The sequence below is a fragment of the Octodon degus genome, unplaced genomic scaffold (assembly GCF_000260255.1).
Source record: "Octodon degus isolate 3935 unplaced genomic scaffold, OctDeg1.0 scaffold00010, whole genome shotgun sequence".
In the NCBI taxonomy this organism is placed as follows: Eukaryota; Metazoa; Chordata; class Mammalia; order Rodentia; family Octodontidae; genus Octodon; species Octodon degus.
The window spans coordinates 3,093,737-3,117,019 of NW_004524586.1; the positions used below are offsets into that span (position 1 = coordinate 3,093,737).

Below are 23,283 nucleotides of genomic sequence, written 5' to 3' on the forward strand. Positions count from 1 at the left end.
TTAAGCATTTCAGTGTAATCTCTGATGTAGTTCTTTGCTATGCAGGGCAGGAAAGTTTGGAAGCAGCCTGCAAAAAAGGAGGGTAATAGTCAAAGCAAGGACAGTTAAGATCCGGCTATGGTAGCTAACAGGAACACTGCAATGAAGCATCAGCTTCAGCGATATATAAAATGTGGACAAAGTGGTAACGGCACCGAGGGAAACCATTCCTTCATTCTCTTGCCAAGCACCTCTGATATACTGGCCTGTCTGAGCTGCTGAAATGGAGAATAAAAATATTGATGGTTTAGAAGATGACACAGTGCAACACATTTTCAGAAGAAAGGATTATGAACTACTTCTCAAAAAGTTTAGGTCTGTGGAAAATAGGACTGGGTCAAAAATGAACATGTAGATTCTAGTCATGCTGGCAAAAGATCAAACAACAAAAATAAACACCTGTGTGGGAGAGGCAAGCAGGAGGTCTGAAGGTTCAGGGAAGGTACCTGTTACTAAAACAGTTTCACAAACAAGGGGTGGAAATTCAACTGTAGAGGTAGAGGAAGGTCCCAAGGGGGAAAGTTTGCTCGGAGAGGGACACTCCGCTGAGACAAACTGGTTTTGTTTCCATGGAGAAAAAAATAAATAAATTACTGTATTTGTCTTTAACCTGGGAAACAACCTGGAAACTCTCAAAACCTGCTGATAATGGTCCTCTTCATAGGACTGCTGAGGAAAACGAGCAACTGATTCAGCATAAGGTGCAAAGGGCAAAGCCTGAGTAGACCCTGTGGAGTGGGGCGGGGGACACAGTGTGAGAGGAGGTCCAAACCTTGCTGCAACAGGTTTGCGTTCAGTGTTAGGACAAAAAACGGCTAATGTGCACTGACTTTTTTTTTTTTTCGTGGAACCAGGGATTGAACGCAGGCCCTTGTGCTTGTCAGGCAAATGCTTATTCTACCGAGCCTTCTCCCCAGCCCCTAAATCTACCATTCATTGATCTACTCTTTTTCTTTTGTGGCATACCAGGTACTGAACTCAGGACCTTGCGCTTTCCAGGCAAGCACTTATTCCAACGAGCTATCTCCCCCGCTGTGCACTGACTTCTAATGCAATTCCAAGACCTATGTTCCTCGCCTAGCTCTAGGCACTTTAAAACATTAAAAACTAAGCCGGCAAGGCAGTGCACAGTGGGGTCTCAGCCACTGAAGAGGCTGAGGTGGAAGGGTCACTTGATCTGCTAGGTGTCTGACACCAACCTGGAGCACACAGTAAGATCTCCATCGCAAAACAAGTAATAAGCACATACTTTCAGAATAAAGACTAAAGCGCTCACTGGCCTATGGAAGAGAAAGGAGAGACGATAAAGAAGGACAACAGGGTATTTCCTTTGTATTTACAGCAACAGAAAAAGCATTCAAGACTAAACCCACAAGCAACCAAGAGATGCAGTCCTTGCCTATTTCGTTCAAGTCACCTGCTTAAGGTCACTCTGGCGTGTCAGTTCATCACTGTGGATAGCAACCATGAAAATGATGAAGAAACAGGAAAAGCAATAAAGATGAAGACACAAAACCTGAAAAGAGTTAGATACAATAGCATCGGCTGTGTAAAATAATGTCTGACCAAAAGCAGCAAGGAATTTGAAAATAACAATTTATGGAGTTTTATTTTTTCCAGTTGCACTATCAAATGATTATTATCTAGTGCTTCTACCTAGTATCTAGCTATACAGGAAATTTAGGTAAAAATGAAATAATGTAGGGACAAGATTATAGGACATTCAGGGTAACCTCAATTTGTTATGGACTGGGACCAGCTGACTTGTTTACATAACATGCCCCTTGGACTGCTTATTGTACCATGAGCAATCAATAAGTACTCGATGAATGAATAAAAAACCAAGCACCAGCAAAGCTTCCCAGACATCAACTATAAAAGGCAGCCAGGTACAAAGAGAAGCAACCTGCTTGCAGTGAAATAACATTAACTTTCTGTGTTCAGAATTATTTACATGTAGCCAGCAAAGACATAAATGGACTGAAAGTTAAAAGACACACAAATTAACCCCAAAGCAAGCGGGCGTAGGCATGTGCGCAGCTGGCAAAGGTCACTGCTATCAAGCCCAAACTAGAAGCGACTAGCAGGTCACTACATGCTGGCTAGAGGCACAATCCACGGAGACGTAACGGCTGTAACCAGGCGTTGGGCATCAGAGCCCAACTCCATAAAACGAGCACCGCGCGACACAAAGACACAGCCCCAAAGTACTAACAGCGCTTCACTCCCCACTCTACAGGTCATCTAAACAAACAAACAAATCAATAAAAATTGGAGTTAAATTACACCACAGATCAAACAGGCTAAGCCAATTTCTATAGAATATTCCACTTAACAACTGCAGAATACATATGATTTTCAGCAGTTCATGAAACTTTTTCCAAAGTAGATCATATTTAAAAAAAAAATCACATTTTAAGGCACAAAGCAAATCTTTAAGGCACAAAAACCCTGAAATAATTAAGGTCACAATGGAACAAAGCTAGAAATCAACAGCAAGAGAAACTACAGAAACTACAGAAACACATGACAATTACACAACTCACTTTTGAATAATACATGGATTGTTGAAAGACTAAATTTAAAAATTTCTAGAATCAAATAAAAATGGAAAGACAACATATTAGAATCTGTGGAATACAGCAGTGAATGCCTAGATTAAAAAAAAAAAAAATCAGTGTGTTCTCAATCAACCTAATGATACATCTCAAGGTTTTAGTAAAAACACAAACAAATCAAACCCATACTTACACCCAAGAAAAGGAAAGAAGTATAAAGATCAAGGCTGAAATTAATGAAACAAAGACTAAAAAACCCAAACCAAAGACCATGGAAACAAAGAGCTGGTTCTGTGATAAGATAAACATTCATAAACTAACCCAAAACTTACCCAAATTAATAAAATTAGACACACACAAAAAATGGCATATTACAACATCAAGAAACACAGAGGCTCATTAGAGACTATTTTGAAAACCTATATAATAATTGAAAAATCTAGAAAAATGGATAATTTCTCAACATATATAACCTACTAAAACTGAACTGAAAGGATATTAGAAATTTAAACAGATCGTCCACAACAACACTAAAGTTATAAGAGCCAGTGAGAGAACTCAGTGGACTAAGTGCCTGTTTAGGCAAGCACCGGAGTTCAATCCCTGGCACCAAATACTGAGCTGAGCCAGCCACCAAGACTGGGCGTGGTGGCATACACCTGTAATCCCAGAGCTTGGGAGGCTGAAAACAGGAGGATCACTATAAGTCCGATCTGTGTAGTGAGACCCTGTACTAAATACATAAAATAAAAAAAGGAAGAAATAAAATGTTATCTTATATGCAGGTAACAGTATATATCCCATACTTGGGAAACTCTAACGACTCCACCAAGAGACATTTATATCCATTCAGCAAAGTAGCAAGATGCAAAATACACATTTGAAAGTCAACAGCTTTTCTGCATATCACTAACGAACTTAGCGAAAAGGAACAGAGAAAACCAATTTCACTTACAGTATCTTAAAGTAAACACCAAGGAATCAACCTAATCAAGGAGGTGAGAGACCTACACAATGAAAATTACAGAACACTGAAGAAAATGTTTGAAGATACACGAAGGTGGGTGAGACTCTCACACAGAAGAACTAATGGTGTTTAAATGGCTATATTACCAAAATGATTCAAAGATTTGATATAATCTACATCAAAATACCAATGACAGTTACAGAATTTGAAATAACAACCATAAAATTCACATGGAAACAGAGAAGACCCAGAAGAACCAAGGCAATCCTGGGCTAAAAGAGTGGTGCTGGAGTTCTCACAACATTCAGCTCCAAAATATCGTAGAGCCACAGTGACAGAAACAACACAGTACTGCCATAAAAGCAGACACACACAGGCAAACGGAATAAAACAGAGGGCACAAAAGTAAACTGACGTAGGCACAGCCATCTGCCTCTTGACAAAAGGCACCAAACACAGTGGAGAAAGGCCAGCCTTTAGCAAACCGTGCGGGAAAGCAGGGCGCGCACAGCCAGAAGAGCAGGTGGATCCCTAGCTCCTGCCCAGCACAGAAATCAGCTTGGAAGGGCTAACACTCTGAAACTGCAAAGCACGTGAAAACACCAAAACCAGCGGTGGCTTCCTCAATAGGCAGTTCACGAATCAATAGCAAGAAGTGAATAATGACGTTGCATCAGCAAAGAAAACAACAGAGAGAGGTCTACAGAATGAGAAAAATCCCGTGCTCGCTACTGACAGAGAATCAATACCCAGAACACATAAGGAATTCAAAAAACTCCAAAAGAACAAATGGGTCAACCAATAAATAAATAAATTGCACAGATGAGTCTCAAAAGAAGAAACAGAAATGGACAATAGAGATACAGAAAATGTTCAATTATTTTCAGTCATCAGAAAATAAAACATTATCAAGATTCCACTTCACTCCAATCAGAATGGTTATCCTCAAGAATATTAAAAACCGGGCTGGGGAGATAGCTCAGTGGTCTAAGTGCCTGCCTGGCAGTGCAAGGACCCAGGTTTGATCCCCTGTACCACATGCCATGTGGGCACATGCCTGTAATCCCAGTGCTAGGGAGGCTAAGACAGGAGGACCATTACTAGTTCAAGCTGTTCAGCAAGACCTTGTACCAAGTAAGTAAATAAATGATTTTTAATAAAAGAACATTAAAAGCAGTAAATACAGGTGAAGATATAAGAAAAAAGACCTTCTTAACACAGTTGGTGGGAATATAATTCAATACGGACACTATGGAAATAAGCATGGAGGTTTCTCAAAAAACTACATATAGAACTAGCATATAGATGATTCAGTTCTACCAGTCCTTGGCACATGCCCAAAAGAAGGGCAGCACACGAGAGACACTGGCATGCACGTTTACTGTGGCACAGTTCACAGCAGCAAGGGCAGGAAAGCAGCCTAGGTGCCTGCCGGCCAAGAGCTGAATTACAGAACCTGTGGCACATACAAAGCCCATGACCGAAATACTGTTCACTTCTTACTTCTTCCTAAGGGTCTCACCACATTCCAAGCTCACGTTGAACTCAGGCAGCCCAGGCTGGCCCTGAACTCTTAACCTCTCTGCCTCAGCTGGGATTACAGGAATGCAGCATCATGCATGGCTAATGTCTAAACTTTGTTACAACTTTATCACAAAGACACACTTATCACAAAGACACACCGCACCAACCCCCCGAAAGCACTCCCTCGCGCTGTTCTTCCACCTGCTGAAGCCCTTCTGCAGGCCCTCCCTCCTCCTCAGGGCTCTGTGTGCCGCTGTTGCTGTCCTGATGTCCTGAAGTCCCTCTATGGCCATTTTAACTTTGGGGAGAAACCTGGAGCCTCCTGGTGGCAGACGTGGCGAGAAGGGTGGATTAGGACGCACGGTGCTGCTGTGAACATATCTTTCCGTCTGATGGCGCCTGGTAGCAACATTTATCATATTTTGAGCACACTTTGAAAATAACACTCACAAAAGAGAGTTCCAGAATCGCTTCAGAAAGTGGCAAGAGTGACGGGACAAGTGCTGAGGGCAAGAGGAGACGTGAGGAAGATCAATGGCAGTGTGTCTTTCCTGTAATACAGTTTGTTTTTTTTTAAATTTTTTTTTAAAAATTTTTATTTATTTATGTGTGTGTGTGTGTGTGTGTGTGTGTGTGTGTGTGTCCAGCTCAGCCCACCAGGGGGCGCGGCTGGCTGGCATGTGGTGCTGGGGGATTGAACTGCGGTCCCTGTGCTTTGCTAAGCTTGTTCTAAGTAGGTGCTTTAGACCACTGAGCCATCTCACCAGCCCAATACAGTTTTGATTATATGCTCCTAAATACTCGTCATAGATTTTCTCACTGAGCCCTTCTAAAACTCTTACGCAGCACAGATAGTATTTTTCAAACGAGGAAACTCAAGTACAGACTTAAAGACTTTCTTCAGCTCTCCTAAGTAGGAAGCAGTGAGCCAGACCGTACCCTGGCCCCGGCACCTGGGCCCTGCGCACAAGCCACCTGCCCCAGCACAACGTCCCTCGTAGGTCCCAAAGCCCAAGCTCTCACCTGGGCAGCACAGATGCTGTACTGGGTAAACATGGCCTCGTACAAGGCCATCAGCCCACTCTGTCCGGCAGCTGCACAGGCTCGCGCCTCGAGGACTGGAATTGCCTAGAACGTATCAATCAGACAAGGTAGAGTTGGGAACGAGGGAAAGCAAAACCCAAGAATCCCCGTCACAGGGTGGGGGAAACGGACTCACCATCTCTTTCAGCTGGTTCTGCCCTGAGTGCAGGGCCTGCCGCACGCTTTGAGACAGAAGGATCTCGTGGCGCAATCGTTGCTTGCCAAAGGCTACAGCTCCACTGGTCACCAACATCATCTCTCGGCCCTGATTCTGTAGCACTGATACCTGGCGTGAAGCAGGGAAAAGGTACCACAAATCACTGTACTGTCTACACTCTCCTCACAAGAGATTCTGGCAGACTCTCCCATTTCTGCGCCCATCTGACTCTGTCATTTGGGTCACTTATTTAGATATTTACTGCCTTGACTTGTTTGGGGAGTCTCAAGACTGACTCCCAAGGGCAGAGATGAGAGAGCTGTTACGCCCCTCACGTTCTAGCTCCTTACTACGATTTGAATGTGCTCCCCAAAAGCCTATGCTGGAACGTAAGTGCTGAAAGCTGGGTCCGATGGGAGGGCTCAGGTCCGGAGCACGGCTCCACCACGCACGGGTTAGTGCCCATGGTAACAGGCTTGAGGCTGTGTGCTCTCCTCCTCTTCATCCTTCCACTACGGGATGGTGCAATAACAAGGCCTCATCACACACGAACCCTTCAACTTACGTCTCCCAGCGTAAGAGCTATCAGCTACATCAATTTTTATCATAAACTACCTAGTCTGTGGTATTGCTGTAACAGCACAAAATCAACCAAGATGCTCCCTGATACACACTGGTTAAGCAGAATTGATTTCGCAGACTTCACGTGGGAGGCAGATTTGATACCTGCCTAACACAGAAAACATGAAGATTCTATTAGGTTTCAGGAAAGCAGCAACTCTGGAGTAAAAGTGTGGTTTGAGTTTTTTGGTGGTACCAGGGATCAAACTGAGGACTGTGCACTTGCCAGGCAAGCACTTATTCCACTGAGCTATCTCCCTGGCCCCCTAACAGTGTTTTTAAAAATTGGAAACACGATTATGGAGGACAGAAGTGTGTTACAGCTAGATTGCCTGGGATATATGAATGAGTGGCTAGACTCAAACACCACCAAAGCAGAAAAAAAGAAAAGAAAAGCTCAGTATTTACATCCATCCATCCATCCATCCATCCATCCATCCATCCATCCAGAGTTACTTACCCAGGGAACTTAAAAATAGACGCCTGAGCCACATCCCTGAGATACTTATCAGATGGCTGGGCAGACAGCCTACGCACCTCCAGGCTCAGGTGACTGTAACTCACAGCCAGAATTAAGACTCAGACTAGGGCTGGCCAAATAGCTCAGTAGACTAAAGCGCCTACTTAGGCAGAGTGCGGCAGCTGGGGTTCGATCCCCAGTATGCCGTGCCAACCCGGCCCTGGGGTGCGCTGAGACAGCGATGACTGGGCGTGGTGGTGTGAGCCTGTAATCCCAGCTCTTGGGAGGCTGAAAACGGAAGCATAACGACGAGTCTCACCTATACAGCGAGATGAGACCATACACATGGAGGAAAAAAAACCCAAAAACAAAAACAGACACACACAGCTCCTTATCACGGAGAGGCAGCAGGACTACGCTACGTGCGTCTACTGCATTCTTTCGTCCCTCTGCTGGCTGTGCTGCACTGCTTCCCACTGGTGTCTGCACACAGAAAGTGTTCACACATGAGGACTTTCACAAGTTGATACAGTGGAGCCAACAACCTAAAGCCTCTATTGCAGGGCTGGGGAGATGGCTTGGCAGTCTCTTTTTTTTTTCCTTTTCAGTACTGGTGATTACACTCAGGCCGCTGCACTTGCCAGGCAAGCACTTATCCTGCTGGGCGATCTCCCCAGGCCCTTGGCAGTCTAAGTGCCAGCCTGGCAAGCGCAAGGACCCACGTTCCATCCTTGGGACCATGTGCTGTGCTGGCCCTGGAAGCTGTGATGGCCACAGAAACCAAGCACGGTGGCACACTCCCGTAATCTCAGCACTGGGGATGCTGAGACAGGAGTCCAAGCTGTGTAGTGACACCCTGCACCAAAGCATACATACATACATACATACATAAAAGATTTAAAAAGCCACTACTTCAGCTCAGTAAAATTCTCCACCTCGGCACCTACCTGCTCCACAATGGACGCCAGGCGCCCCAGGGCGAGGCCGCACTCATCCCCTCGGGTCACCACGGCACTGCCAAGTTTCACCACGATTCTCTTGGCGTGCTTCAGCTCACTGCGGTGGGCAAAGGACTTGCCATGGGTACGACTGAGGGGTACCGTGATAAAGGGGATGTTGCTCCAAGAACGAGCATGTCTGATGGCTGGATGCTGGCCACGACCTATAGCTCCCAAAATCAAATTCAAAAAAGATACAACATAATTTCTCAGTGAAAAGATACATGCATAATATTAATCAATCCAGGCCTCCCAAAATAGCTCTATCACTTTTTTTTTTTTTTGACTTAGGGTTTTGCCATGTACAGATTAGCCTTGAGCTCACTACGTAGCCCAGGCTGGCTACAAACTCACAGCAATACTCCTGTCTCAGCCTCTTTAGTGCTGGGATTATAGGCAGCGTCACCATTTTTTTTTTTTTTTTTTTTTGGGTACAAGAGATTGAACTCAGGACCTTGCACTTGCCAGGCAAGCACTTATCCCACTGAGTTATCTCCCTGGCCAGCGTCACCATTCTTAAATGAGTGAAATCCAGTATTATCAGAGCCACAGCACTTTCTTATCCTGGCAGTGCATGCACAGGCCGCATGCACACTCGAACACTCCCGCGAGGATGAGAGAAACCTTTCCTGAAGACTTGCTCGTGAAAAGTATCAAAACCCTATGCTCAGTCTTCTGGTACAGCATTCCGTGTTCAGAAGTCTATCCTAAGGAGTAAGTCAGAGACAGGGAAGAGATTTATCAAGAAGTTGTTTATGGGAATGTTTCGAAAGAAAAAATCAGAAGCAGAGCAAATGTCCAGAAAAGAGGAAGATTAGCATTAGAATTTTTATGAACAGGAAAATGCTCATGTTAGTTTCCTATGTATGTCTAAATGTATTGAAGAAGATACTAACATTTATTAACATTGAATAATTTTAATTAATAACATTTATTAATACTGAAACAAAATATTAACATTTCTTGATGGGATCACAGGTGATTTTATTTATTCTTTTTGTTTTCTGTATTTTCCAAATTTATGCAGTAATTACATTGTTTTCATAATCAGAACAATGTAAGCTTTTAAAGAAATTGTAACAAAACAAAATGAAAAAAATAAAAATAAAGAAATTGTACTGCTATAAAAAGAGGGAAAATCTAATTACCAAAAATATTAAAGAATAACTGGTATGCATAACTTAAAAATTAATTTTTAAAATTTGAATTTTTGCTAGTGATGTTTGCAGTATATAATGTTTACATTCATCGTGGGCAGTTGGCACATAGACATATGTCTTGAGCTCTACTTACTTTTCCTTACTACCCCCAAATAATTAGTTCACCTATAATTTTTCTGACACAACAGCATGAATACAGATAGATGCCTGTAACAATGACAAAAGAAGCCAGAAGGCAGGCTTTTTAAAGGGAAAATAATATTGGAGTCAGATATGTTCCACCCCTTTGGGTATTTGTACCCAAGTAACCCTGTTCTGATTATTTTTCCTGTAACTTTATGGAGATTTATAAGGAGGAAAAACATACTTAAAACCTTCAAAGACATCCGCATAAAGCCTGGGATAAAAGAGTAAAACGTAAGCACGGAACTCCACCGCTCCTCGGCAGCTCAGGGACTACCAACAGCTTGCCGAAGACCTTTCTCACAAATGAACAGATCCCTGGCATGCCGCTGCATCCCCAACTTTTCTCGCTCAGCTATGCGTGAGCAGGTGACTTAAATTCTAACAAGATGTGTGTGTGTCAATGTTTAAGGGACTTCCTTAAAAGAGGATAAGTATTTTCATCTTTCCTTCATCTATCCTACCTCTTGGAATATAAGGCTGAAGCGCAAATATCCACTTTGGACCGTACCAGAAAACGTCCCCCCACCCCCAGCAAGGACGCATCCGTCTGCCAGCTGCCCAGGCAATAGTTCTCGCTGCAGTCCCTGTGTAATGGCTGGTCACTATAATGCATATTGCGAGAACCAGTCAAAGACAGCCAAGTTCTCCGCTCTCGTACTTCCCTTGTAGACCTCACAAAAGCTTCCTGTGCTGGGCCTCCAGGGCCTGCCATTTCGAAGGATAACTGATTCCTTGTCAGCGTCCCCCTGACATTAAATTAATAAATCTGCCTCCAAATCCTGGGCGTTTCTGACTTTCGGTGCTTCTGTCTGCCGCTGCCGGACCACAAGGAAACACAAACTGAAACGGAACACGGAGCCCAGCTCTGCTGGCCCGGCAGCACCGCTCTGGAAGCGCTGGGATAAGAGCAACTCTCCGCCCGCTGCTGCGCGTAACTCCCTTCGTCTGAGCTAGCTGTTACCAGCTCCTTTCCTAGCTACACATTGCTCAGCTTCTCTGCCTCTTCCACCCTGGCCATAACGGAACCATCTCTCCTATCTCTCCTCCCTCTCTGCGCTGAAGCAGAGCTCCTTCTCCTGATCCAGCTCACCGGGGTTCCTCCTCAGGGACAGTACAGTCCTTTCTTACCCCCCTGAAGTAACTACTGTTCTAAGCTACTATGTTTCAGGTTTCTGGAGTCACAAGAAAGAACTGACCTTTTGTCTTACTTACTGGAAACAAAATACCTGACACCCAAAGTTAAAGGGAAGAGTGTTTATTTAAGATCTCAACTTCTAGCTGGCTCTAAAGCAGGGTGGCACAGCAGACGGGCATCACCAAGGACGATGCTGACTAAAGCCCACCGTCTGTACTGGCACAGCCAAGTCCCAGGCAGAGACATGTCACTGTGGCTGCAGGCAACTGAGTCACAGCAGGGTAAAGCTTAGAGGATTCGAGACCAGGTCAACATCAGCAAGATTTCAAGCAGATGAACACCACGTCCAGGGCACCCCAGCATCAGGGAGCTTCCCGGGACACAGGCATTTCGGGTTGTCTGCTGAACAACGGCAGTTTATCCTCTCGGATGGACAGGCGGGACATTGTTTAAGATCGGCACTGAGAAGAAGGCCTTCAGGGCCGGAGAGACGGCTCAGTGGGATAAGCGCTTCCCTGAGAAGAAGGCCTTGGTCAGTTAGGAAGCTCCACAGCTTCTGGATGAATCACCTTTTCTAAGTAACGTTTAGGCCCTCAGCCCTGACGATCTGTTTCCCTAGCAGGCCCGGGGTGACACTGAGGTGCACATGTGTACCCATACACGTGCTAAGTTGTGGGTGGGGGCTGCGATATTCACATCCCTCAACAGTGTCACGGACAAAAGGCCAAGGGGTGAGAAGCCCTGTACTACTTCACTGCGTCCTCCAGTCATCAGCCAGGGAGAAGGCCTCCAGGCCTCGCTCGGGGAGGCTTCCTGACGCGCCTCCCCTCCCTCCTTGGTCGTCCACCACCTAGTTTCCCTCCGCACACCTGTGAACTTGGCCTTTCCCACTTCTTTTCTGCTGTTATAGTCACCATTTTTAGTGCACGTAAGGCTCTGAACTCCAGAAAAATCTTGGTTTAAAATAATCTAAAATTTTAGGAACAGACCAGAACATGCTTCCATCTGTAAATGAGATTAAAAGAGTAACAATATAGGGCCAGTCAGACAGCTCAGCTGACTAAAGCGCCTGCTTAGGCAGAGTACAGAGGCAGATGCAGAGGCTGGGGTTCGATCCTCGGCCTGCCGTACCAGCCCACTCCTGGGGCAGGCAGAGATGGCCACTGAGACTGGGTGTGGTGGTGCAGCTGCAATCCCAGCCCTTGGGAGGCTGAAACAGGAGAATCACTACGAGTCTGGTCTGTGTCGTTGAGACCCTGTAGACCCTGTCCTGGATACATAAAAAAAAGAACAGTATCAACAAGAAAATACTGAGTGAACATGGACTACATACTAAGAGCTGTGCTAAGCAGTAATGTGTAAGACTGATGTACAGGTGCAGTGCAGTGGCTGGGACAGTAAAACAGGACAGACTTAGGCTACACAGCCAGACTAATTAAATCAAAATCTCAACCTCCCTGCTTACTTGCTTCTGCCTTACCTAGTTCATAAAACTGCTACGGAGTAGTATACCACTTATGCACACACAGGGACAGAAGCAAAGTGAGCACTCGGCATCAGCCAGCTTCATAAGAAAGTGTTAGGGGGCCGGGGAGATGGCTCAGTAGGATAAAAGCTTGACTGGCAAACACAAGGATCTGAGTTCAATACCCGGTTCCGCCAAAAAAAAAAGTGTTAGCCGCTTCCATCATCACTTTTTAGAGTTCTTACTAGCTGAGCCTTATGAGTTATTATCACAAACTCCATTTTATAAATAAGGAGCTCGAGGCCCAAGAAATCATGTCACTTGTCACCATTAGCAGATCACAAAACACGGACACAACACGCCACTGCGTCTCCCGTCACAGCGAAGTTCACTTTCCCAATCCCAGTGTGGGCTGGCCTTGGGATGTGTCGTGGCCAGAAAAGCATGAGGAACACCCTGAACTCTGCGCTCCACCCTTGCGAGGCCTTGCAACCAACCTGCCTGCTGTTCTCAGGAGCCCACGAGCACCCTGCAGAGAGGCCCTAAATGGCCTGACCGAAGGAGGGGGACCACAGAAGAGACGCTGTCCCTGCGCTGCGGGGGCCCCAGCTCCCTGAGCCAGCCCAGAGCTGACAGAGACACAGCGCCACTGTGAGCCCAGTCCAAGGTGCCAACGCACAGCACTGCAGACTCACAGACAGTCAATGTCTTCAGTCACTACATTTACTTAATTTGTTAAGTAGCAGAACCAGTTTCTAATTTTAGGAAGGCTGTCTCCAGCCCATGCACCTCTCATCTTCACGATTCTTTTCGCATAAATGAGAAATAGATATATTTCTGGATGATGATAAGCAAGACAAGAACAGGTGATACCAAGGAAACACCAACCTCACACATGAGCAGAGCCTCAACAAGTATACCACAAGTAGCTCTGGGCCAAAAAATAAACTTTGATCTAAGCTTTACCCCAATATAAAAATTAATTCCAAATGGACCATAAACTTAAATGAAAAATTATAAAACTTCCAGAAAAAAATGGGCAGGATGTATAGTTATATATAGAATTCTTAGATTTGATCCTAACCATGCAACCCATAAAAAGAAAACTTGAAGCTGGGAGTGGAACTATGTGCTAATGCTTATAATGTATGAGGCTGAGGCAGGAAGATCTTAAGGTCCAGCCCAGCCTCAGTAATTTAGAAATATAGAAAAACTCTCAAAAAAAGGTCTGGTGGGTGGAGTTGGGGACTTAGCTCAGTGGTAAAATTCTTGTCCAGCAAGTGTGATACCTTGGGTTTGGAACCAAAAAGTTAAAAAAAAAAGGCAAAAAACTCTGGGAATGTAGCTCAGTGTGAAGGCCTTGGGTTCAATCCCCAGTGCCAACGAAACAAGAACAAACAAAAACCAAACTGGATCTCATGAAAATTAGTCCTAGGCTGGGGCGAGAGCTTGGCAGGCCAGGCACCTGGCTGACAAACATGAGGGCCTGGGTTTGCACCCCAGTACTGCATGTTGTGCTGGCGTGCTGAGCCGGCCACCAAATCCAGGTGTAGTGGTGCACACCTATAATCCCAGTGCTGGGGGGGCGGGACAGGGGGATCACTATGAGTTCGAGCTGTGTAGTAAGACCCTATACCAAATAAATAAAAAGATTTTTAAAAAATTTAAAGTCTTGCCTCTGTGAAAGACTGTTAAGAGCACGAAGCATCTTAGGGAGGAAATTCAATGTGACCTGGTGGGGAACGTTTCCAAGCCACATATCTGACAAGGACTAGGATCTAGAAGGAAGAAATCTTCCAAATTCCACAGGAGAAAAGCATGCGAATTCAGTTAAAAATGAGCCAAAGATATGACCAGACCCTTCACTGAAGACATAGAAATGGTAAACGAGCACATGAAAATACATTTACTGTCGTTACTCATAAGGGAATACTCAAAGCCATGATACGGTATTGTACATCAAAATGGCCAAAATAAAAAGTGATCACGTCGAGTCCTGGTGAAGATACCAAGTAAGTGGATCACTCACCGATCACTGCTGAGAATGTAAAATAGTCATTACTGTGCAAGAACGGGCAGTTTCTTTTAAGGCTAAACATAAAACTACCATTGAAGCCAACAAAAGAAGACTCAGGCATTTAATCCAGAAAAATGAAAACTACGTTCATCCAAAATTCTGTAAACAAATGTTCAAAACAGCCTTACTCAAAATAGAAATAAAAAAGGTAAAAACCCAGGTGTCGTGGGTGGGGGGCACAAGATAGCTCAGAGGACTAAGCACCTGCATAGGCAAGCACAGGGACAGGGGTTCAATCCCTGGCACCCCATGCTGCGCCGGCCCCACCCCCGGGTGCACTGAGCTGGCTGCCGAGTCCGGCCGTGGTGCTGCACCTGCCTGTAGTTCCCATGCTTGGGAAGCTGAAAACAGGAGGATCACTACAAGTCTGAGCTGCACTGTGAGAACCTGCATCAAATGCATAAAAATTTTTTTAAAAAGAAAAACCACATGTCTTTCAGAGAATGATTACACTAACCGTAGTGCATCTGTAACAATAAATTCAATAAAAACACACCAACTGATACAGCAAGTTCAATGAGTATCTAGAGCACCGCAGTGAGCTTTAAACCCCACGTAGTGCGATCTCGTCCACATAACTCTCTTTCTTTCTTTCTTGCAGGTGCTTATGCCAATGAGCTAGCTCTCCATTAACGTGATAAAATTAGTAAAGCTACAGGTTAGTTTTGGCCAGGAATAGGGAACAGGGGAGAGAATTAGAAGAGAAACACAAAAGTTCCTATAGTAATCAAGATATCCTATATCTTTAACTGTCTTAATGTCAAAATGCTGGTCAAAATGTTGGCTAAAATAGAGTAAAGGACACAGGGACAGCTCTGTCTTATTTTCAAATCTGACAACTATTTTTTAAAATGAGTAAGAACAGTCTGTGCAAGCAGTCATTAGGGAACTGGCGAGAGGGATGCTTTGTGCACAGATCCACACCGCAGAGAGGACCAAGGCGGCGGGCGCTAAGCTGTAGAGCACAGTCTCTCTGAGAGGCGCTGTCCAAACGCTGCAACAGAGCATCAAGGTGACGACAAGGAGGCGGTGAGGAAGGGTCTGAGGCGCGAACTGAAGCTCCTGGAGACAGCGAAGGCAGAAACTCCAACGAAGACCAGCCAGGTAGCTGGCGGCCCCTTCTCCCCAAGAGGACTCACGGAGCCAGAGGTGCGATTCAGACCTGCAGACACAAGGTGAGGGAGGCAGCAGGGGAGCGCAGCGGCAGCCAGGAGGAACCGCACTCGCCGCCGGTGGTGAGGGCAGAGGGCTCGGGCTTCAGGCTCCACCACAGCAATCGCTGAGAACCATTTTGATGAGGGGTCAGCTGAGCTCAGAGCTCAGCCGGGCGGCTGGTTCCACGCAGCGCTCCCAGCTGGGCTCAGGCACAGGGAGGTGCGCGGGTGGCCGCAGGCTGAAGAAGGCGCACATCTGCTGGCATGATCCACTACCCCGTCAGAAAGCTACTGCTGGCTTCCTGGGATAAAGCAGCACGGACTGGGCTGCTGTCTCCACACCTAGCTTCCCAGGGACTGCAGAGATAGACCTGGAAGTGGGCCTTCTTTTCCTCTCGTTTGCTTTCTGGTGGGCTGGTGGTGGTTTTGTGTTTGTTTTCTTCTCCACTGTTTGATCTTGCTTTTAGATGAGTGTGAACCAGGTTTCTAGCCTCTTGGGGTTGTGGTTCTGTTGTTCTTGTTATCTCTTCCTCTTCCTTCCCTCCAGTCTTCTGCACCAGTTTCCCAAAATGGGTCACAGCGCAATCCCCCTTTTTTCTCCAGCCCTACTTCTGATCTCTTCCTCTTCTCCCACCTCTCTTACTTTCTCCCTAACCCACTTTAAATTTTAACTCAAAATTGCCATATTAAGGACTTATATACTGCATGCAGGTTTAAGATTTTGTCATATAACCAGAAATCTAGTTCATATGGTTAAAGGTGGCAGATTAAAGGTTAGCTCAGCTTGTCCTTTTCTAGGCTGTGTTTGATGCTACTGTCATTGCTGATGGTATGACTATGGCCAAAAGTGAAATTATTCTAAATAGCAGTTCTTCCTGATATTCCAAAATTGAGATTGACTAAGGGTTACAGGAAATACTGTGGCACACTGCCAAAAGGCCAGCACCAACAAGCAGCAACTTCTCACTCCCAACAGATCGAAGAGGTAGGCCATGGCACAGACTGACAGAAAAATGAGATACTTCCACGATAAAAGCACCTGAGGAAATTCGGGACTACCGAACCAGCACTCCAGAATGTTCTGAAGGACAGTCTAGAAAGATAACTAGGACTACAGCTCCGTGAACCCCCAAATAAGAATCCACTAGGCAAGGCACACAACAGAGGGAGAGGAAAAAAGGAGCCAACTACAGGAGAATAACATGACAAGGATTTGTCAACATACAGCAGACAAAGGATCAAAGTTAATACTCTTAATTCACCAATGAAAAGACAAATACTGGAAGAATGGATAAAAAAGAAAGATCCAACAATGTGCTGCATACAAGAAGCACATTTAATTCATTTATTTAAATTTTTATTTTTTATATATAGGGTCTCGCTACACAGTTCAGACTAACAGTGATCCTCCTGTCTCAGCCTCTCTAGTGCGGGCATTACAGGTGTGGGCCACAACGCCTGGTTCTGGGCCAGCATGGCGTGGCGCGCCTGGGGTTCCAGGACCAACAGTCACGCAGTCAGTACCGGGGATCACACCTGGGGCCTTATGCTTGCCAGGCAGGCGCTTATGCTGCCAAGCGATTTCCCCAGCCCCAACACACTTTTTTTTTTTTTTAAATTTATTTTATTTTTTATTTTTTATTTTGTGTGTGTGTGTGTGTGGCCAGCTCAGCCCACCAGGGGGCGGGGCTGGCTGGCATGTGGTGCTGGGGGGTTGAACCGCAGTTCCCTGTGCTTTGCCAAGCTTGTTCCAAGTAGGTGCTTTAGACGACCACTGAGCCATCTCTCCAGCCCCCCCCCAACACACTTAATTCAAAAAGAAATTCACAGACTGGAAGTCAAAAGGATGGAAAATAACACTTTATGCAGCACACCTCACTGTCACAAAAAGACAGGTCAAATAGACAAAATGTCAGCAAGAAAATATTAAGAGTTGAAGCAAAGTTCTGAACAAATAGACTTAGCAGATATCTACAGTGTTTCACCCTGCATCAGAATATATATTCTTCGCAGCTGCACATAGGACGTTGTCCAAAATAGAACACATATTAGCTCATATAACATGCTTACGTAAGTGCAAAGGAAGTAAAATTATCCCATGCATACTATCAGAATATAGTATAGTGAAAGCAGAAATCAATGACAAAAAAACCCATAAGAAATTTATAAACACATAGAAATCAAACAGCACACACCTGAACACCCAAGGGGTCACAGATGAAGTTAAAGAAGTAAGACAGTTTCCACAATTAAACTATAATGCCAATGCAACCCACTGGAACGTATGGGACACAGTAAAAGCAGTCCTGAGACGGAAATTTCTAGCAGTAAGTACCAGTATCAGAAAAACGGGGCAAACACACATGAAGTTAATGTATGTTTGCCCTGTTTTTCTGATACTGGTACTTACTGCCTCAAACTTATAGAAAAAGAAGAGCAGCCTAAGCCAAAAGCTCATACAAGGGGGAAATTATGAAGATCAGAGCAGAAATGAACACACCGGAGATTTAAGAAGACACAAAGAATCAATGAATCAAACAGTAGGTTCTTTGAAAGATGAGATAACACTGACAAACCCTTGAGAAAAAAAAAAAAGACTGAAACTCACATGACTAGGAAAGCAAAGGGTGAAATCATGAAGGACCCTTAAGAAGTCCATTAGATCATCTACACCTACTGTGAAAACCTGTATTCTAGTAAGATGAAAAATGCAGATTCCTAGATACATATACATTATCAAACATGAATGAAGATATAAAGATTGTAACAACTGGCAAGATAGCTTAGTGGTCCAAAGCGTCTGCTTAAGCAAGCACAGGGACCACATTTCTATCTCCAGCACCCCAAAAAAATTAAAAATTAAAAAAACAAAAGATTCTAAATAAACAAATAAAAAATAAAAAAATAAACAATCTATCAATGAAAATTAAAGACCTACTTTTTATTTTAGTGAAGGGTCTACAGGGCCTCACTACTAGAGTGGACTCATAGTGATCCGCCTGTTTACAGTCTCGCAAGAGCTGGGATTACAGGTGCATGCCACCACGCCCAGTCTCTCAAAGACATAATTAAAACCTACCAACAAAGAAAAGACCAGGCCTTGACAATTTCACTGCTGAATTCTACAAGAAATTTAGAGAAGAGTTAATACCAGTACTGCTTAATCTCTTTAATGAAACAATACTCTCAAATTCATTCCTGGAAGCAAGCATTACCGTCAGACCAAAACCAGTCAAGGACCCAACCAAGAACGATAACTATAGGCCAATCTCTCTAATGAACACAGATGCAAAAATCCTCACCAAAGGCCAACAAGATAGCTCAGTCGTCTAAAGCACCTGCTTAGACAAACCTAGGCAAGTGCACAGAGACCACAGTTCAATCCCTGGCACCACATGCCCTGCCTGCCCCACCCCCAGGATGGGCTGAGCAGGCCTCAATCAATCAATCAATCAATCAATCAATCAATGTTATCTTAAAAAAATAAATTGTCACCAAGATCAATCCTCAAGAAGATTATGCAATATGACCAACTTAGATTCAGCCCAGGGATACAGGGATGGTTCAACATGCATAAATCAATAAATGTGATATACCCTATTAGCAGAGCTACTGACAAAAATCATATAATCACCTCACTAGATGCAGAAAAGGCTTGTGACAAACTCCACTACCCATTCATGATAAAAAGCCTATGGAAAATGGCAATAGATGATCTTCATCTCACTGATAGATACCATCTGTGACAAACCAACTGCACTCTTAGTGGACAAAAATTGCAAACGTTGTCTCTAAAATCAGGAACAAGACAAAGTTGTCCCCTTTCTCCACTCTTACTCACCATAGGCCTGTAAATTTTACAGAACAAGTAAACAAGAGAAAGAAAAAGAATGACAGCAAAGGAAAAGGTGAAATTATTATGAAGACATGATACTCTACACAGAAAGCCACAAAAACTCCATTAAAAAACTTCTAGATGTAAAAAGCAAATTTGGTAGGGTAAGAGACTTTTTTTGTTTTGGCGGAACCAGGGATTGAACTCAGGCCCTTGTACTTGCCAGGCAATGCAAATTCAGTAGTGTAGCTGGATACAAAGTCAACACTCTGGGGCTGGTGAGATGGCTCAGTGGTCTAAAGCACCTACTTAGAACAAGCTTAGTAAAGCACAGGGACCACAGTTCAATCCCCCAGCACCACATGCCAGCCAGCCCCGCCCCCAGGTGGGCTGAGCTGGCCACAAAAAAATAAATAAATAAACACTCTATAAAAAAAAAAGAAAGAAAGAAATCCAAATTAAAAAAAAAAATACACAAAGTCAACACTCAGAAATCAGGAGCCTTCTTATACAGAAATAACTCACTGAGAAATTAGGGAAACAACCTTGATATCATCCAAACAAATGAAATACCTAGGAAACAACATAATGAAGGATGTAAAAGATCTCTATGTTGAAAGCTACAGTACTCTGAAAAAGGAGACTGAAGAGGACATCAGGAAACAGAGAGTTACCCTTTTCTCCTGGGTAAGAACCAATATAGTGAAAACGGCCATACTTCCGAAACTGTTGGACAGATGTAACGCAATACTGAAGAAAACTCCAACAGCATACTTCACATAATTAGAGAAAACAATGCGAGAATTCATTTGGAACGAGAACAGACCTAGAACAGCAAAAGTCTATTGCCACTGCTGCCTTTGTCTCTAATTCTGGATGACAAAGTCAAGCCTGGGGCATCACAATCCCTGACCTCAAATTACACTACAAAGCTATGGTGAGAAAAACCGTACAGTACTGGCAAAAATACAGACTTGAAGACCAGTGGAAGGGAGCAGCAGATGCACAAGTGGGGGCTGGAGAGAGCTCAGGGGACTACAGCACCTGCTTAGGCAAGCGCAGGGAGCACAGCGCGATCCCCAGGACCACATAACGCACCAGCCCTGCCCCCCAGGGCAGGCTGAGGGTGGCATGTGCCTGTAATCCTAGTGCTGGGGAGGCTGAAAACTGGAGGATCACTATGAGTCCGAGCTGCATAGTGGGACCTTGTACCAAATACATTCAAACAAACAAAAAACCCCCAATATATTAATTATTGTCACCCTCCTATTACCTTGTTTTGAAATTTTTCCCCATTGTAATAAAAAATAAAGTACACATACTTGTAACATTTCTTTTTTTTTCATAATTTTATTGAGAAACAAATATCAATGAGATAGTTTCAAATTAAATTGACTTGTAACATTTCATCAGCAGGCAACCTCTTTGCTTTTGTCCAGTTTTGCCAAACTATATTCCCCTTGAAAGCCTTATGTGAAACCCACCCGACCATCAAACCCTTCACCTACTCATCAGTGATACATACAAGCTCCGGATGCAGCTGCAGACTGGACCCAAGGCAGAAGACGCTGGTTGAGGGGCTGGAACCCAGAGCGGTAAGCGTGACTCAGCATCGTGAGATGTGGCCGCCAATGCAGGACCTGCAAAGGTGCTTTTAAAAGCAAATGATGAACAGTTTGATTTTCCTCCTCTTCCCTAGCCTCTCAAAATAAAAACTGACCCTCCTGATCCACGTTAGCATGTTAAATGCATAATGAGCACATGGCTACAAGTAGCCCTGAGGACACGGTGGTTATGGGCATTTTCCTACTCTGGGTTAAACTGTCCAACTGGTAGCCCACTGATTTTGTGTCCTGGTGAAGAACCATCTTGTACTGCATATAAACTATATTTAATAATATAGTGAATGTATATCATAAAACTTCCTTTAAATTTTTTTATTGTATCAAAAAAGAGGGGGGGAAGTGGGCCACAGGTTGGACACATACCTGCTTTACACAAAGAATTATTTCTCTTTAAAAAAAAAAAAAAGGGACTCCTTCCAACACATACATGGAAAAGCCATCCCTCACTGTAGCTTCTGTTATGCTACCGGGACGCTGGTGTCGTCACAAGAACACTACTGTGCTTTCTTCGCCTGTGCGACTAACTTACGCTTTACTGCCTTATGGATATATTCCAATTTTCACAAACCTAGGTAGCATTTAGCCCCATAGTGCAGAAGAATAAAAAATAATGGCATCTACTGTTCCACAATTTATACGACACCTTGGTGCAGAAATAGGAGAAGGACAAAACAGGCATAAAATTATGGAAAAAAAAAAAAAAGGAAAAAAACAGGCAAATGTATCTGCTCTAAAACATGTGGGCTCAGGCAGGCCGCTCAAGATGCTAAGGATGGACTTCTTGACTTTCATTTCCTGCATGACACTGAAATAGGATGCAAGCAAGCCCATGAGCTACGTTTGCCATTTATATAAATTCCTTCAACAATGGTTGCTAAACACGTTAATTCTCCAAAACACCTGTAGAGAACCAGAGTAAAACGACATTAACCTGTAGTTCTATCTTCTTTATGAACAATTTCCACACAACTCAAACCTTCCAGATTGCATTTAAACCTGTAGGTAGCTTTTTTTTTTTTTAACCTGGTGCTACAGCTGCTTTTCCCAAATGGTTTATAAACTTTCCACTGACAGCATAGGAAAAAGGATGGGGGACCTAGACTTCGAAATTGGACATATTTCGGCGTGAGCTGGACTTGCTGTGAGCCTTTTGGAGTGTTAGAATTCTTAGCCTGTGAATCCGGGGCAACAGCAAAAAAGATCTCACGAAATTATTGTGAGAATTAAATAACACACGGAAAGTGCTTGGGCGTGTAACAGATGTAACTGTAACTTAAGTGCAACTTTCCTGCTTTTGTTCTTTAGGCAGCAATATGGCTTATAATATTCTTCTCCCTTCCAGTAACTGTCACAAGCGTAAAGTCAATAAAGGGCCACTGATGGGTCTGATCACACATGCTTATTATGGACTGCTTACCTCCCTCTTATCTACAGTAATTGAGAGCTCTGAGCGTTTAAGGTCCACGGCGTTACCCTGGAAGACCCGACCTCCGGGCCTCTTCGCAGGACTACTTTTTCTAGAATGGAGAAAGTCCACTGGTGGTTAACTCCAATCCCTCGCTCCACCAGATGGTTCACCCCGCCGGAGTTATTAACGCCCTCAAGAAGTAGACAGATAATCCTAAGGTGCACAAGGGGCATGTGTGTCTAGACAGTCCACAAGTCACGATGGGAAAAAGTTGGTTTTTGTGTTTTTTAAGTTTCTGGTTTTGATTCAGGCCCCTACTCCAGTATCTGCACATGGTCTGAACAGAAGGCTCTTATCACTGCTTCAGACACAGAGCTGAACTTCGGCCCCAAGAAGCATCACCCAGAAACACATGGCTCCCCAGTGGGACACAAAAGGCAAAGGCTGGATGACAACGCTCACCACCCAGAGGGCAGGGGACGAGGGCGGCGGGGCGCGGGGGAGCGCAGCGGAGCGGGCTCCTCGCCCCGGAAGGCGCACTCGCCGCACAGCTCGCGGGGGCGCACCGGGCGGTGGCGAGGTCACCAGCGCCAGTCGGGCCGGGGACGGCAGACACAGGCTCCTGAGAGAGGCCCGGCCCGTCCCAACCCGGGGTGCCGGTGCCGGTACCGCCGCCGCCGCCGCAGGTGCACACGAGAGCTTGCGGGCTGCCGACCTCCGCTGCCCGGTTTTCTCCCGCGAGGGCGGGCGGGCCTGGCGGCATCCGCAGCGCCCGGGAGCCTGCGCCCTGGCCCACGGCCCCTGCCCGCGCCCCGGCACCCCGACCCCGCT

At 44.8% G+C, this 23,283-nt stretch overlaps 1 protein-coding gene across 4 annotated transcripts in view; it reads right to left on the reverse strand.

The window, feature by feature from the left end:
- Window positions 1-23,283, reverse strand: part of Aldh18a1 (aldehyde dehydrogenase 18 family member A1) — a 51,385-nt gene that overhangs the window by 27,642 nt on the left and 460 nt on the right. For 3 of the 4 annotated variants that reach the window (XM_023708839.1, XM_023708841.1, XM_023708838.1), the window contains exons 2-5: window positions 20,945-21,059; window positions 8,357-8,577; window positions 6,308-6,457; window positions 6,112-6,216 (exon numbers count right to left, since the gene is read on the reverse strand). In XM_023708839.1, the coding sequence (XP_023564607.1) occupies window positions 6,112-6,216; window positions 6,308-6,457; window positions 8,357-8,577; window positions 20,945-21,032 (564 nt within the window). In that variant the 5' untranslated portion in view covers window positions 21,033-21,059. The remainder of the gene's footprint in view (window positions 1-6,111; window positions 6,217-6,307; window positions 6,458-8,356; window positions 8,578-20,944; window positions 21,060-23,283) is intronic. The other variant, XM_023708840.1, reaches the window with a different exon arrangement.